At 37.1% G+C, this 17,318-nt stretch overlaps 1 protein-coding gene across 2 annotated transcripts in view; it reads right to left on the reverse strand.

Annotated features, from left to right (window-relative positions):
* Window positions 1-562: 562 nt before the first annotated feature.
* The window catches only part of ATP7A (ATPase, Cu++ transporting, alpha polypeptide), a 67,159-nt gene continuing 50,403 nt past the window's right edge, over window positions 563-17,318 (reverse strand). For both annotated transcript variants that reach the window (XM_012664087.1, XM_012664085.1), the window contains 9 exons: window positions 16,267-16,461; window positions 13,689-13,871; window positions 11,743-11,959; window positions 7,032-7,178; window positions 5,235-5,377; window positions 3,777-3,980; window positions 3,137-3,254; window positions 1,582-1,684; window positions 563-1,186 (listed from right to left, as the gene is read on the reverse strand). In XM_012664087.1, the coding sequence (XP_012519541.1) occupies window positions 910-1,186; window positions 1,582-1,684; window positions 3,137-3,254; window positions 3,777-3,980; window positions 5,235-5,377; window positions 7,032-7,178; window positions 11,743-11,959; window positions 13,689-13,871; window positions 16,267-16,461 (1,587 nt within the window). In that variant the 3' untranslated portion in view covers window positions 563-909. The remainder of the gene's footprint in view (window positions 1,187-1,581; window positions 1,685-3,136; window positions 3,255-3,776; window positions 3,981-5,234; window positions 5,378-7,031; window positions 7,179-11,742; window positions 11,960-13,688; window positions 13,872-16,266; window positions 16,462-17,318) is intronic.

Genomic DNA, 17,318 nt, shown 5'->3' on the forward strand with positions numbered 1-17,318 from the left:
AATAGTGTTAATCTCTGAAAATCTTTTGAACAGAAAAGGCTCAAAATGTTAAGTTTCTGGACCGAGACCAATAGACTACACTAACAACTTAGAGTTGAACTCAGCAGGAGTGAACTGACAGCTAGCTCAGAGCTAGGGAGGTTGAAGGAAGAATCTGACATATTTTTTAATGGAAAGATGGGAGGCAGGGCACACTACAAACCTTTAAGGTCTTCTGAGCTACAAAATTTAAAAAGGAGCAAGATATTGAAAAGTTGTCAGTTATTTTTATCAATGAAAAACCACCTAAACTTGGCTCACTCAAAATAAAATAACAAAAGAAGACATATTGGAGCATCTAAGAAAGCAACTGTAAGGACAAGGGTACACGAGAATGGGGGGAAAAGCCTGCAATAAATAAGGCACATCTATTTTTAAACAGTTTCGACTGTTTACCTTCTAAAACTAGATGCTTTATACACAGTGCTTTGAAAGTCATTGCTCCCCAGTGGGGCAGGGATGCAGGTCAAACATATCTTCAAGGTCATGCTCTCAAATCTTCACATTTTTAATTATCTTCTTCTTGGGCTTTTTTTCTTTTTTTGGTCAAATAAAAAATATCTATCACTTTAGCAGCAATTCAGCAAGCTCTAATTGTAGGGCTTGTTGTAAAACTCACTGCTCTACCTTATCTGTTGCTAGTGAAAACAAAAAATCCTGGAAATTCAATTTAAATAAAGCTAGGTTTAGAGCTGATGCCCTGAAAAAGATACTTTTGCCATTAGACAAACGTAACTCAAATAGAATGCCTAATGTAAGAGCATGAGACCAACATAAAATCCTTTCACAATATTTTGCAAAGCAAATGTGGCATCATGAATGCTGTGTCAGTGCATGACAAATTAAACTAGTAGCATTCTCTGTGGCCTTTTACAAGGCGGTGTCATCATCTTCCCTGAAGTCTCCCACCAGGAGTGAGTGCTTGTCAGGTTCACTGGGAACGATGCTGTTCAGGGAACGTTTATCAGACAGTAGTGAGTTTATGGAGGCTCTGCTGTAATTAACAATCCGGTCCAGCACACCCAGTTTAGGAGAATTTCTTGAAGTGTCATCTATTCCAACATGAATGCTGATTTCAGAAGGAGTCTTCTGTCCTATCTGGCTCCGGGCATGCAGCTCATAATTCTCATAACTTGGTTTCCTGTAACTAAACACATGCAAAAGTACACTGGTTTGAAATAACCAAGTGTGAACTAGATGCTTGTTACATGCACAAATCAAAGATTTACCCGGCATGAAATGTACAAAGGTGGTCACTGCTAGAAAAGTGGCTCAAAATGAATTGTGTGGAATCACATGATCAGAAATCCTAGTTTTCAGAGCTAGCGTACTAGATTTTACCCCATTTGGTGCTTGCGGTTGCTATGCATAAACTCCATGAAGTGACAATTACATAGCTGATTATTAGTATTAGCTAATAATAGTTCTTATTATTAAGAATGGTTTGGACTTACAATTGACCGATACAAGACTAAAACCTACCAAGACTATGGATAATAAAAGGAATATAAAATACAAATGGGAGCAAGCCATCATACTTACAGTTTAAGAAAGAGAGAAGAAAGTACTACAGAAACAGACGAAGCAGCCATTGCTGCAGATCCCATCCAGGGCTGCAAAACCAAACCTATGGGCATAAAAACTCCTAGGAAACAAGTTTGGATTAGTTAGAGTAGACAGTACTGAGCAGATTACCAATGTGTTTCATACACACACATACACACACACACACACACACACACACACACACACACATGCACGTACAAAATATTTCTTTGAAAAAAAATATTTCTTTGATATTTCTTTAGCATTTATCTTCTTGGTGGTAGAGATTTACGTTGTTGCCAACTTTTCATTAATAGAGTGTTGCTGTGAACATTCTTGTATGTGTCTCCCTATGCCTGTGTTTGAGAATTTCTCTAGGGTATATACTTAGGGGTGAAACTGCTGAGTCATAACATGGGCACATCTTCCACTTTAGGTAGATATTCCTCAGTTGTTCTCCAAAGTGGCTGTACCAGTCCACGATCCCACCAATACTGTATGGGAGTTCTTGTTCTACAAACTCATCCACGCTTGGTTTTGACAGACATTTTAATATTCGCTTGTATGATATGATGAAATAGACTTATTGTACTTTTAACTTTTTATGTGTTTATCTGCACTTTTCTACTTTTTCTACAGTGATCATGCATAATTCTTTAAAAATCACTTGCTCCATGGATTGAGTTTACTGAACTTAGATTGTTCTTTTGTTCTTTGTCCTCTTTTGTGTGTCCTTGTTGATAAACAGCTTTGTAACTGTTCTGTCGTTTCATGTCTTTTTTTTGTCTCTAAAACCAGAGAGAATGAGGAGAAGTGATAACTATTTGTCTTATGTCATTACTAACTCCTACCAAGTCCCTAAGTTTAGGAGATTCTCAGATGCTTATTAAACAATTCTAAATTGTTTTTTCTTGGTCACATTACTTCATTCATTCTCTCTGACATCTGGTCTCTCAACCTAAAAAAATACCTGTTGGCTATAATAGAATATTAAGTGAAGAGCTGAAAATTTTCTATATGCTAAAATCACAACTATGTAACAAGACAAAAACTGATGCAGAGTAAAAAAGATTGGAAGGAAATATAATAAATGCTAACAGTGGTTGTGTTTGGGTAGTGAGACTAAAGGTAAATCTATTCTCTTCAGCAAAAAAAAAAAACATGAATAAGGAAATGAATAGATATGTCTGTGAGAATATACAGAGAAAGAAAGAGATGAAGCAATGGGGCAAAATATTATCAGCTGGTGAGTGTGGGTCAAAAGCATACCGATTTTCGCTGTACCATGTTTTTCAATGTTTATGTAGGATTGAAATTTTTTAAAATATAAAGTTGGAGAGAAAAAGAAACCTATGAGAATGCTTATACATTCTTAGGTTGTAATGAACACTGCTGAAAATTAAAATGATTGATTTTAACATTAGCTCTTAGCACACCAGCAGGCTACAAACAAAAACTAAGCTCAAAACTAACAATAAGAAGACAAACTTCCACTATGATTGGTCTCTAATGACTTAAGTGGAAAAAGCAATACTAGTTAAGAGTCACATACCAGCAGCTATGGGAATTCCAACCAGATTATAAATTAGAGCAAAGACAAAATTTATCCAAATCCTCTTGACTGTCTTCCTTGATAAGTCAATACTTGCCACTACATCCAGAAGATCATTCTGAGAACAGAAATATTTGTGATTATTAGTGAGAGACTCTAATTTAACTAGTAACTTTTGCATTTGATACTGTATATATTGAAGATTATGTGTACCTTTTGGTAATATGTGAATTAAGTACAAATCTTAGATATTAAAACTTTGAGTTGGGCTTGGAAGATGTTTTTCAGAAATTTTTCTCAGGGTTCTGAATACACTTTTAGGGGCATATGCTGGTACAGGGATCAAATCTCATTAATATAACCTGAGAAAATATTGGTTAAAGATAATTTTATTCATAATACATTCCTAAATCTTATTCTTCACTTCAGAAGCTTGTAATTGTCACTTGCTTAGCTGGATTGAGAAAGTCAGGAGCTAATTAGTAAGACTTACCATACTCCCACCCCAAATTTTCACAGTCTTAATGGCTGGGAGCATGGGAATTAGGGCAGGATCATTGTGCTTAATATACTTTAAGACACTGTCATTGACCATGTAGGGCAGTCTCACACTCCTCAAAGGCCTGGCCACAGGACTTACCCTTATCAAAACCACATCAGCTGCTTCAATGGCTACATCTGTGCCTGTGCCAATGGCAATCCCAACGTTAGCCATTGCCAGCGCTGGGGAGTCATTGATTCCATCCCCCACCATGGCTACCCGTTTCCCCTCGTCTTGAAGTTGCTTCACCTTGGCAACCTTGTGAGAGGGTAGAACTTCAGCAAATACTTTAGTAATGCCAACCTATGTGAGGAAAATAAACTCAAATCATTTCAAGAAATAATACTGAGTACCTGAGATGTAACTGATCAATAATAATGAGCCTTCATTTTTCACCCACCAGATGTCCACATTTTAAAAGACTGATAATATCCAGTGATAGCAAGGATGTGGAGAAATGAATTCTCCTATACCCTGTTGGTTAGTGTGTAAATTGGTACTGCCTTTTTGGAGGGCATTTGGCAGTATCTGTCAAAGTGTGAACATCATTTGGTCTAGCAATTCCACTTCTAGCTATATTTTGGACAGACTTGTGTATGGACAAAAAGATACATGTCCGTTAGATAGATGTTCGTTATCACCCTGTTTGCAACAACAAAATTTTTAAAACCACCTAAATGTTCATCATTAGGGGAATGGTTAAATAAATTATGATACATCTATACCATGGAATTTCATGCAGTAGTGCAGAAAGAATGAAATAACTTTATATGTTCAGAAATGGACAAAGCTCTGAGGTGCATTGTTCGTTAAAAAAAAAAAAAGGCAAACTGCTAAACAATCTATACAAAATGATCTGATAGATGTTGAAAATACCAGAATTATACATTTGTATAGGAACATATATGCATATGAAAGAGTGACAGTGTGTGGGGGGGTAGGACTGGATAGGGAGCATGGGTAAAGGGTCACTTAAACTTTTTACTTTATATCCTTCTATATTTTTATATAAGAGTGTATTCATATATTATTTGTATTATTTACAAGAAAAGGGAGAAGGCATTCCAAAGTAGAAGAGATTGAAAAATTTTGGAGGTAAGGCAAATGTGGGGGTCAGGAGCAGAAAAATGGTATGTCAAAGTGGTGCATTAGCAAAATGGTTCCATCGGTGGCATTTAGGATGGACTAGAGAGGGACCTGCATGGAGCTACTGCCCTATTCCAGGCACGACGCAAGCCTGGCTTAGGTTGGCAATGTTGGTAAAGAACATAAGCAACATTTCAAAGGAAGCATCAACAGAAACTGCCATACGGTGTCACTTAAGCATCCCACGAGCTAAGCAAATACCTTTTTACTTATAACAGTAACACACAAAGTCCACAGTTCTTCCAGCATAGCATGCTAATTCTTCTTTAAAGAACTAGATATGGCTACTCAGTGATAATGAAAATGATAAGAAAATAAATTTCTTAGCATCTGAAGGCAAGAGATAAAATGTACATAAAGAATTGGAAGTTACCACATACTCCCACTCCAACAACTAAGGAAACCAGTTACCTGAGAAGCAATAGATCTAGCTGTTTTACTGTTGTCTCCAGTCATCAGAACTACTTCTAAGCCCATGGATTTCAGAATATGGACAGCCAATTCTGCTTCAGGCTTCACTGTGTCAGCAATGGCTATCAAGCCACACAGCTCATCTGATACAGAAGCAGAAAACAAGAGTTTGAAATATGGAGAAAGCAGAATAATATTTTCACTTTAAATTTCAGAAAGAAAAGAATTTTTTTTAAGTAAACTTGTTCAGGGCTTGGTTTAACTCAAAATATCTCTGAGCTCACACAGACTTTACAACATAAACTCTGTATATTGGTTATGAAAATTTCACAAAGTGAGGCAGGGGTTACTAGTATGGTAGTAATAAGCTAATAAAAAGAGAGACCTTATTGGATAATAAAAAACCCTTTTTCTTTCTATACACAGGTTATTTGCCAATAGCCCCAAACACTTTAGCTAATTTAAAGGCAAATGAAACTGAAAACTAATACATTTTTTTTCTTTTTAAGGTGAAGGGGGGTGAGTGGAGAAAAAACTGGCAATTTATATTGGGAAAAATATTACTGCAAATTTTATTATTTTATTCTATTAAAAAAAAAAAAGTAAAATGGTATTCTCTGCTTCTTCCCAGAACTAAGAAAGCCACAGTAAGATACTGCCCTCATATGTAGCAAAGATTATAAACGTTGAGTAATTAATCACAACTAGAAATATACCCTAAGAAATATATGTATATTTTTGAGACAGCGTCTCACTCTGTCGCACCAGATAGAGTGCAGTGGTGTCATCATAGCTCATTGTAACCTCCAACTCCTGGGCTCAAGCGATCCTCCTACCTCAGCCTCCCAAGTAGCTGGGACTACAGGCACATGCTAACACACCCAGCTAATTTTTTCTATTTTCAGTAGAGACGGGGTTTCACTCTCGCTCAGGCTGTTAAGCAATCCTCCTGCCTTGGCCTCCCAGAGTGTTAGGATTACAGGTGGAAGCCTGCGACTGGCCCTAAGAAATAATTTAACAAAAGAAAGCACCTAAAACCTCAAAGATGTTTATTGTAGTGTTACTTACAATTAAAATATTAGGAATAGCCTAAACTTCCAACAAGGGAATGATTATAGTGTGTAAATCTGATAAATTATGCAGTATTAAAAGAAAATTATACAGTGACATTGAAAATATTTATTAATAACTAAAATAAAGCATAATAAATAGTATGTATACAAGAGATTTTAAATTTTTATTCAACTTTATTGAGGTAAAACTTACATACAATAAAATACACCCACTAAAAAATATTATATGTACTAATACTATAATTCTGTAAATATACACATATCTATTTCAACAAAACTAGGAATGGAATATATGGAAAGTAAAACTGACATTGTGTTAGGATGATGGGATTATGATTATTATTTTACTTTGCTGTTATTTTACTATTGCTATTTTTAGGTTTAAAAAAATCCTTGATTAGCTTTTATTTTCTTTAAATTTATTTCAGGATATTATGGGGTACAAACATTTTGGTTACATGTTATGACTTTGCCACACCCAAACCATGATTTGGGATGATTAGCTTTTATTTAAAACATAGGCCAGGGAAGAAAATAACAAAGGCAGGCAAATGCAAAAGAATTTTAAACTAATCAGTAACCAAGCATGTGTTGCTAACATTTTCACTTTGCATTCAAGCTGCTTTTGAATAACCCTCATAGTTCAGAAGTCTCTCAAAAATACACATAAAACAATAACCGAGATCACAATTTTAAGTCTTAGCATACTTAGGGAAAACCTTACCATCAACTGCCACCAATACGGCAGTCCGACCTCTTCTCTCGTGTTCAATCATGGAATCATCTACGTCATTATTAATGACGAGACCATTTCTAATCATCCACTCCCGGTTACCAATGAGGACTTTGTACTGCTGAGCATTAGGAACATCTGAAAATAAGTTCATAAACAACCCCATGATGCAAGTTCTTCCTGTAAAACCCTGAACAGTTACTACATTGTATTTTTGGTAGAACACAGCCTACAACAGTGATTTTCAAATTTTTTAAGAACATATTCAGTTCTTCCATGCCTCTGGGCCTTTGCATACACTGCTGCTTTCACCTGAAATGTCCTTTCTCGCCTCCCCTAATAGCAAACTCCAACATATTCTTCGAGAGCCAATTCAAATGTTAGTTTCTTGGTGAGGCTTTCCCTTTGACCTTCCACAGCAATTCCATTAAATTCAAATATTTATTATAGTTGAATGTGTTGAACAACAATGTATAACCATGCTGATGTCTCATTTTAAACTCGTGACCCTTAACTTTAAGTAGGCCCTTAGTGCTGTCTGGTGATTTAACTATATTTCCCTAGTCCATTCATTCTCCATTTCCTCTAGATGGCTATTTCATACCTTCTCTTCTCCCTTCAAATCTCCAACTTCTCCTCCCCCATTCTCATACTAGATGATGCTCCTGCTTCCTACTTCAGAAAGAAAATAGAAGCAATCAGAAGAGAACTTCCACAAGCTCTCATTGTCACATCTACCAACTACCTGAGCCCTTGTGTCTAAGTATCTATCTTTCCTTCTGTTATTATAAACTGACCCTGCTCCTGTTCAAGGCTAACCTCTCCACTTGTGTACTAGACCCTCCTCCTTTGCTTAATTCTAGAACATCTCTCCAGCAATTATCCCCTCTCTCTCCTATATAATCAACTTTTCTATCTCTGCTGTACATTGTCCTATCTTAAAAAAAAAACTCTCTTGATCTCACGTAATTCTCTAGCTACCACATTTCTCTGCTTCTGTACATAGCAACATTTTTCAAAAGTGTTGTCTCTATTGGCTGTCTCCAATTCAAATCTTCCCATTGTCTTGTGAACCCACTCCAACAAAGCTTTTGTCTCTACTACTCCAATGAATTATTCATACAGTACAGCAGCGACCTTTACTTTAATAAACCTAATGGTCAATTCTCAGTCCTCATCTTACTTGCCCTATTAGTAGCATTTAACAGTTGTTCACTCCCTCCTTCTAGAAATACTTTCTTTACTTGGCTTCCAGGATACCTCATCCGTATGAGTTATAGGAGCTACCTCCTGGCTCCTGATTTCTTCTGTGCCTTCTTTGCTGATCCCTCCTCGTCTCCCTGATCTCTTAATTTGTAGCGCTATAGGGTTCAGTTCTTAACCCTTTTCTTCTCTTTATTTACTCTCACACCTTGGTGATCTTATCCAGTCTCATGGCTTTAAATACCACATATATAGCCACTGTCCAACAGAACTTTCTGTGATAATGGAAATGTTCTGTATCTGCTCTGTATAATACAATAGCCACTATCACACACATGTGGCTATTAAGCACTGAAATGGGGCTAGTATGATTGAAGAGCTGGATTTTAAATTTAATTTAATCAATTATTTTCTGTTTGCATAGTTACATGTAACTAGGGGCTATTGTACTGGACACCACAGATCTATAAGCAGATGATTACCAAATCTATATCTCTGACCCAGTCTGTTTCCTGAAACTCCAGACTCATGTAGCCAACTGCTTACTTGATTATTTCCATTTATATGACGTCTCCACTTGGATATCTAATAAGTACTCAAACTTAATGTGTATAAAACTGAACTCCTGATCTTTTTCCCAATACTGTCCTCCATGTGGTCTTTCTCATCTTATTCAAATGGTAACTCCATCCTTCTAACTGCTTAGGCCACAAACCTTGGCATGATTCTTGACTCCTGTTTCTCTCATATCCCCATATCCAACCTGCGAGAAAATCTGTCATCTCTCCCTTCTAGACGCATCCAGAATTTGACCACTTCTTACTACCTCTACTACACTGGTCCAAGCTACCATTATCTTTCACCTGGATTATAGGAACAGCCCATCAACTCATCTCCTTGCTTCTGCCCTTGCCCCACCCCTACCCCGACAGTGTACTTTTACCAAAACATCCAGAGCAATACTTTTAAAATGTCAAGTCAAATTTTGTCCCTCCTGTACTCAAAACCCTCAAATAGCTTCCCATCTCAAGGTAAAAACCAACGTTCTTTCAATGTCCTTACATTATCTAGTCCTGTACTACCTCTCTACCTTGTGTTTCACCCCTGGCTCACTCATTTACTATGTTCTTGCCACACTGCTCTCCTTGCTGTTCCTCAAAGAAGTCAAGTACACACCTGACTCAAGACTTTTGCACTTACTACTACTCCTGCCTGGAATGTGCTTGTCATGGATATTCATATAGCTTTCTCCCTCATCCCCTCAGGTCTTTGCTCAAACACCACCTTCTCAGTGAAGCCTACTCTGATCACCCTATATGAAATAGGACCCACTATTCCCAGCACTCCGTATACCCCTGACCCCACTTCATTTTCCTCCATAGCACTATCTCCATTGGACATATTATATTTTCTTATTTATTTGTTCACTGTCTTATATTCGCCCACCAAGAATGTAAGCTCCGTGATACAGGAACTTTGTTTATCTTGTTCACTGCTGATTATTTAATGCCTTGAACAGTGCATGACACACAGAAGGTAGTCAATAAAAGCTGTTGAAAGAATTCCTATGGTTCAGTGTGCTTGATACTAGAAGTTCATAGACAAATAATAAAGAAGTCACAGACTAGTAGAAACAGGCAGGTAAATAAATAATTATCATGCATTGTACCTAGTACAGTAACAGAGACTAAGTACAGTTATGATTCAAGAAGAGCAAATATCTCTGCCAATGTATGTGAGTCAGTGAAGGCGTCACTAAAGAGAGATGTGAGCTGGGTCTCGAAAGATAAGGATAAGTTCATGAGGTAGATGCCATTTGTGGACAAGGACATTACATAGAGAAAATAGTAAATGAAATGATCTAATAAGCAGGAAATGACACACTGCAAGGGGGAACTGTAAGTAGTTAGATATGGTGGAACATACAGCACATGTGGGGCAGTGGAAAAAGATAAGATGGGTGATACAGAGAGGCAGGAAACATATTATAAGGAACAGATCTTGAACAAAGTCCACTGGACTTTGTCCCTCAGGAGAAAGAGAACCATTAAAGCTAGAATCTTTAGCAGAGATCCATGAATAGGTGTCAGGATATATGTGAACCTCTTGAAATAAAAATTTTCTGAGGGGTGGGTCCATAGCTCTCATCATATTCCTCCAAAGGTCTGTGATTCACAAATAGGTTATAAACCACTGTAATAAAAGGTATTGGTCAGAAAGTGGTATGATCAGATTTGTATGTTAGCAAAATCACTCAGGCACAAATGGGTGGGGAGGTGCTGAAACACTTCGGTAGGTTTTTGGGGGCAGATGGATAGATCAACACGAAGCCAAGGAAACAGGCCTTGGCTAGAGAGAGAGATTTTAGAGTGATAGTGGAAGCCTGCAGGTGGTAGAATAAGTGATGAGCATGAATGAGATTTTACAAAGAGAGTATGTAAAATGAGAATAAGACAAAGAATAAAACCCAGAGGACATCCAACATTTGAGAGCAGGAGAAAAGAGGATCAAAGGAGAATTAGAAGGAATAGCCAGGGAGGTGACTGGAGAATCTAGAGAAAGCAGGGTCATGGAATCAAGGAAGGAAAGAGTTTTAGGAAGGAAGAAATGGTCAACATTGTCAAATGCCTTAGTGAGGTCATGCAGGATGAGGACTGAAAAGTGACCACGGGAGAGGTCACTGAGGTCCACAGTCATCAGTGGACCTAGAAAGAATAGTTTCCGCAGTATGGATGGGGCAGAAGCCAGACTGCAATGAACTGAGGCATGGTAGTGCAGTAAGTAGGTGAATTCAGCAAGCCTAGAATATCCTTTCTAGGAGCTTGGATATAAAGGAAAAGAAAGAATCTCAACAGGAAAAGACAAAATCTAGATGAAAATATAGATGGGAAAGGACAAAACCTAGATGTAAATATAATGATTTTGATGGAAGAAATGTTTATATATTTAGGAGAAGAAGCTACTGCAGAGAGACAGAAAAATAAAGAAGCAAGGGGACCTAACAGACAGAGAGGTCCCTGAGGAATCAAGAGAAGGAGGGATCTAGAACAAAGATGAAGGGATTCATTAGGCAAGATGAGGGGTGCCTCTTCTGAAAAAGGAATAATTGTGGGCAAACAACTGAAAGAACACATGCCTGAGAAACATAATTTTCTATATGAAAAATAAGCAAGGTACTTTGCAGAGGGGACAAGGGGGAGCACGGGATCTTATGAAAGGTATAAAAGGTTTGGAGTAGTTATAGTGAGAAATAAAAGAAGGATTATAGAAGATCAACTAAGGCTAGCCCTCCTCACCCTACGGTGGTGTGAATGAGCACAGCTGGGAAATGTTCTAGAGTAACTTGAGTGAAGTGATCAGAAGGCATACGGTAAGATTGATTTGAGGCAATGAAATCATGATGTCAATTTTTGTTTCTTATATAACAGTTCTGGGTTATAAAGTCAGTCATCTGTTCATAACTTTCCCATAATTGGTACTACAAAGAAAATTAGCTTACTTGAGAGCTGGGCATCAATATTCATGGAAGATGAAGTTGATGACTGTTCATTACTTGCATCTATTTGAAGCAGGGATGCATTTTTAATATTATTTTCCCGTATCTTCCAGTTATTCTTATGTAGCAAGCCTTCAATATTGGTGACTTTACAGCTAATACCACAGCCTGGCACAACCTGGAAATCTATGCAGGTACCCAAGGTTTCAGTGTCCAGCTCCTAATAGAATAGAAACAGAAGGATTTCCTCTGCTGTTCTGGTAACCTAAGGTCGTGCATTACCAAGATCAAAGATTACTCCTGGTTAATTCTAAATGTTTAGACACATGCTACATGCCTGGTTAATTCTAAATGTTTAGAATAAAACTGTCACTTATCATTGCCTACTTGACAGTGGATTTTGATAAGGACTAAGGAACAGAGCATTGAGCATAAAATTCAAAGTTACAAGAGAGCCTCAGAATTTTTTGTTTTAATCCTGCTCTCCAAAATTTACAGAAAACATGGAAGGCTTATCAATATTCTCTGCCCTTTCCAGTAGAGAATTACAAATTAAATTTCTAATTCTATAGTCAAGTCATGTTTTCTATTCAGTACAGGGCAAAGGGTAAAAAGAATGGGGCCTTTAGTTACCAGGGTGCTCTCTAGCCTGATTCTGTGTCCTTAGTAAGCCAAAGAATTCTGGGGGCCATCATTGTTTCTTGGCTCTTTATAACTTCATCCTCTCTGTTGTTTGGTTTGGGTGTAAAGAAATCAGGTCAGTAATAGTTAATAGGTAAAAGGGAAAGAACAAATAAAGAAATGGCAATATCAATGGTAGACACTGCCACATTTTAAGGATAAAATTCATGTGAGATAATTCATAAAACTTACACAATCAGTGAGAAAAAAAACAACCTTATGGAAAAATAGGCAATGGACACAAGTAGACAGGTTAGAGAAAAAGAAATTAAAATGGCCAATAAATATACAAAAAAAGACGTTCAACCTTATTTATAATTAAGGAAATGCAAAGCAAACCATCAACAAGCAAATATTTTTCACTTAATAAACTGGAAAAAAATAAAATGTTGGTAAGAATGTAAGGAAATGAATGGGCACTTATAATTTTTGGTGCAGGTATAAACTGGTATAAACTCTCGTATGGGTATTGGTAATATTCATCAAAATTTAACTACATGCGTCCTTTGATTCTAGCAATTGATTAATAGGTACTTAATGTAGAGATAGAGTTGCAAAAGCTATCTCTTTTCAGTGTACATTGTAAGAGCCAAAAACCAATCACACTGCAGAATACAATATAGCCATTAAAAACAATGAGGCCGAGCTATATTTCCTATTATGGAAAATTCATTTAACAAAATAAAAAAATCAAGGTAACAAAGATTGATCACTGTATCACCTTTCTATGTAAAGTTTTAAAAAGTCACGAAAACATACATGTTGGTGTATGTATTAAAATGGTTAACAGATGCACACCTTTGTGAACATACTAAAAATTATTGAATTGTATACTTTAAAAGGGTGAACTTTATAGTTTATGAATTATATCTCAATAAAAGTCATTAAAAAAGACTGCTAACAGGTTAACAGTTACTAAACTTTGGAGAGAGGAATTATGGAATTGGGCAAGGAATGAGATTTTCAATTTTCATTATGTAATTCTCTGAATGATCTGAATTTTCCTACCCTAAATATATATTACTTTTATTTTAATTTTTTATGTCAAAAGGAGTTATCTACATGGTAGGATTATATTTAAATTCTGTTTTCATCTTTTTACTTGTCTATACAAAGAAACTAAAACATAAAATTAAACGAGAAAATACAAGTCTCTTTCTCCTCGTATCAACTATACATGTAAATCACAGTCAAACGCCAGTCTGGTTTTGACTTGGGTAATTCCTACTGGACATGACTACATTAATAAACAAGGGGAAAACTTGTACCTGTTTGCAGTATTTGGTTACAGCTGCTCCTAGAGGGTGTTCACTGTTACTTTCAGCAGTTCCCACAATGGCCAGGATCTTATTGCGTGATATTCTGTTACTTTCCACTAGAATCTTTACTTGATTCACTACTGGGGTTCCATGAGTAATGGTTCCAGTCTTATCAAATACCACTACCTTTACCTATAAGAAAATGAAAATACAATGCACCTATATGACTCGATAATCTTTAACATCACCTTTCCAGAAATGAGAAAAAGGTTTACTTTGAAAGATTACTATTTTGTTTCTTAATAAATTGAACTTTGACTTAATTTGACTTTACAAACTGACAGTCTTTGAGAGAACAAAAGAAAGGGAGGATAAGAGAAGAAATAAATACTCTTAGTTATACCTAATAGCCATACCCTGTAAATGTTCAACTGTTTAATCATGGGAAATGACTGTGAATATATGTTAAACAACTAAAGCTAATCGTTAAGGGTTGACTGTTAATGGATAATTAAGAGATGCCTCTAGTGCCTCCAGGGAAAACAGAAAGGCTTTCAATAGTAATGAATTATAGATTCACTGGGGAAATCTGGGCAGTAGGTGGATGATTATAAGAGAAAAGGTAAGTGAGTAAATTGAAATGAGCATCGGACAAGACCTGCTGGGTTGCTTTGACTTTATTGGGTCTAGGTTAGAATTTGGGCTGAGAAGAGACAGCTCAGGGAACCAATGTGGGAAACTCAGCCCAGACAGACAAAAAGAAGAGCCTGGAATCAGAGAACACAGTCACCTCATAGTGAACTTGAAATAGGAACCTTGAAAATTGATAGCCCAAGAAACCAAGATGAAAGAGAAATGACAACTTGATGGGATTAAGACCACCAGGACTGAGGGATGCTATGTCTGAGGCTGTGAGAGGAGAGGAGGTGAAGGAATTGCCTGAGCAGAAGCCTGAAATAAGGGCAGATGTTAACTGCCTAGTTGGGGACATATATCAGCCATCTGGGAGTACAGCAAAGCATGCTCCAACCTCAGAGCCTGAGGGGTCTCATGCATGAAAAGCTGTGGGCAGCCTGACATGAAAACTTCTCATGGCTGTAGAGGTAGATTGCCATATGTCAGCCCGGGAGAAGGCTCTCAGGGCTTCCATTGTTTGAGCAGTGGGCTAAGTTCCTTCTCTCCCTTTCTCTCAACAATGCCTCAGTTAGTGTAAAACCAGTCTCCCAGTGGAAAGCATGTAGTTACTTTGTTCCTTGATCAAATGGGTCACAGCTACTGAAGTTAGAGATTGATATCCATGTATATAGCTTGAGCTTGGGATAAAATTAGTCAGTTTACCTTGATCAAAAGGATCGTACCTACTGAAGAATTATGTGTTTTTCACTTCTAGAAAGGAGAAGAAAATTAGCTAGTACACCTTGTGATTTTGGGGGGAGCCCCGAAACCTTTGATCATTGTATCCCGTGATTTTTTCACATGAGATCATTGTATTTTGCAACATGGCAAAGAGAATAAAAAGCAAGTGCTGGGTTTCAGTCATTGCCGCCTTGGCACCAGAGTGTTGGTGGTCCCCCGACTTTCCCGCTGTCTTAAATACTATTTCTGTTTCTGTGTCTTTGTTTCATTTATCTCTTGCAACACAGTCTGCCAGGGGACCCTGTCTTTATTGGGGATGTCGCGAACCCCTGATAACAACTAAATACAAACTATGATTCTGGACAAGAGAAAAATAGCTATAAAGGACATTGAGACAACTGAGGAAACTGGAACATGGATTGTGGATTAGATATTATAACAGTATTATATCAATATTAATTTCTTGGTTCTGATAATTGTACTATTTACACAAGAAAATGTCCTTATTCTTAGGAAAGGAGCTCACCAGCTCCAGTAAAGAGGACATAAGAATTCTTTCTACTAGTCTTACAACTTTTCTTTAAGTTTGAAATTGTATCAAAATAAAAAATTTCTATAACTTGCCTTTATTCACTGGCTGGATGAGGTTCCAGATTTGTTCTAAGCTATGTTCTGTTTATTACATGCATCTGTATATAGTTTATATCCTCATAATAAGAACATACTAGTAGGTACATGGTTTTAGTCTAAGTCAAGTAGTCTTAATTGAGATTATTATGAAAATCCTAATATGAGAGAAATCAGAGATAGGATTATATTTCGGAAGTCATAGCTGCAAACTGTTAACTGGTGGCAGCAAAGGCAAAGAAACCGCATTGTAATTGCAGGCACTAGCTCCCACTGAAGAACGCAAATAAGTTGGAAGCCTGCTTGATTTGCAAATTTTCCTGGCCAAATACCTATTCTGTCTTCCTGCCTAAAGACTGGTCTAGTCTGAGCTAGGATAGGACTCCAGGAGAGTAGGCCTGGAGTAATTTTGAAGATCTTAGGTAACTAAGGCCAATCTGGAACAGAACCAAAATAACACCTTTCCTACCTTAACTCTCCAGATAGTTCCAGGAGCAGCTCCGCTTATGGACCATGTGGAAATAATTTAGAACTATGTGTTTCTCAATAGGGGTGCTATTGTCAGTTTGAATGGGACAATTCTTAGTTCTGGGGATTGTCTTACCTTATGAGCCATCTCCAATGGCTCTCCACCTTTGATTAGTATGCCATTTTGAGCACCTACTCCCGTACCCACCATCACAGCAGTTGGAGTGGCCAGGCCCAGTGAACAGGGACACGCAATACACAGAACTGTGATAGAGGCTTGGAAAGCAAAGCGTATTATCGTTTCTGTTCGGGAGATGCTTCTATTGTAGCCCTTTAGAAAAAAGGCATAAATTATAGTTATTGATTTAGAGCTGTACAAAACAAAAGGAACAAAGCTTAAACCTATTTAAATAAAACCACAATTTTAAAGTCACATATCCTACCTAGCTACCAACATACATTTTTTTAGTTACAAGGAAACACTTTTTTTCTTTTATGAATATAAGAAATTGTGACATAACTGGTAAGCAAGTGATAGTCCTAAAATCAAGATTTCATTTTTGATGATTCCACAGTTACCAACTATGAAGTGAATATAAGAAACATAAAGGGGGAGGAGGGGATGGGTATACACACATAATGGGTGTGGTGTGCACCGTGTAGGGGATGGACACGCTTGAAGCTCTGACTGGGGCGGGGGGCAAGGGCAATACACATAACCTAAACATTTGTACCCCCGTAATATGCTGAAATAAAATAAATTTTAAAAAAAGTTCGTGGAGATACTTTCCTTTAGGCATTGAGGTGCTTAAGTGAAGAAGTTCCATGGGTTGGTGACAGGTGACAGGACTCTTGGGGCAGTATGCTCTTCCATATACATAATGCTTCTGGACAGAGCAAGCAGGCCTGTGAACCTATTAGATTCAAATAATTCATGTAATTTTAGGGCTAAAAAGGACATCATAGGTTACTTAGTCATTCAGTTAAAAAAAAAGTAAGACCAGGACTATTTAGTGACATATCTTGAGTCATTCTCTACCTTTTACAAACTTTCTGCTTGTGGAAAATAGATTTTCAACCAAATGGTCTTGGGATGTAATCTTTTAACAGAGTTTTTCACATTTGAATTTCTGGATACAGTAGCCAGTCATTAATTTAACATCAGAGAAATGTCTTTAATATTAATAT

The sequence above is a fragment of the Propithecus coquereli genome, unplaced genomic scaffold (assembly GCF_000956105.1).
Source record: "Propithecus coquereli isolate 6110/MARCELLA unplaced genomic scaffold, Pcoq_1.0 Scaffold86, whole genome shotgun sequence".
NCBI lineage: Eukaryota > Metazoa > Chordata > Mammalia > Primates > Indriidae > Propithecus > Propithecus coquereli.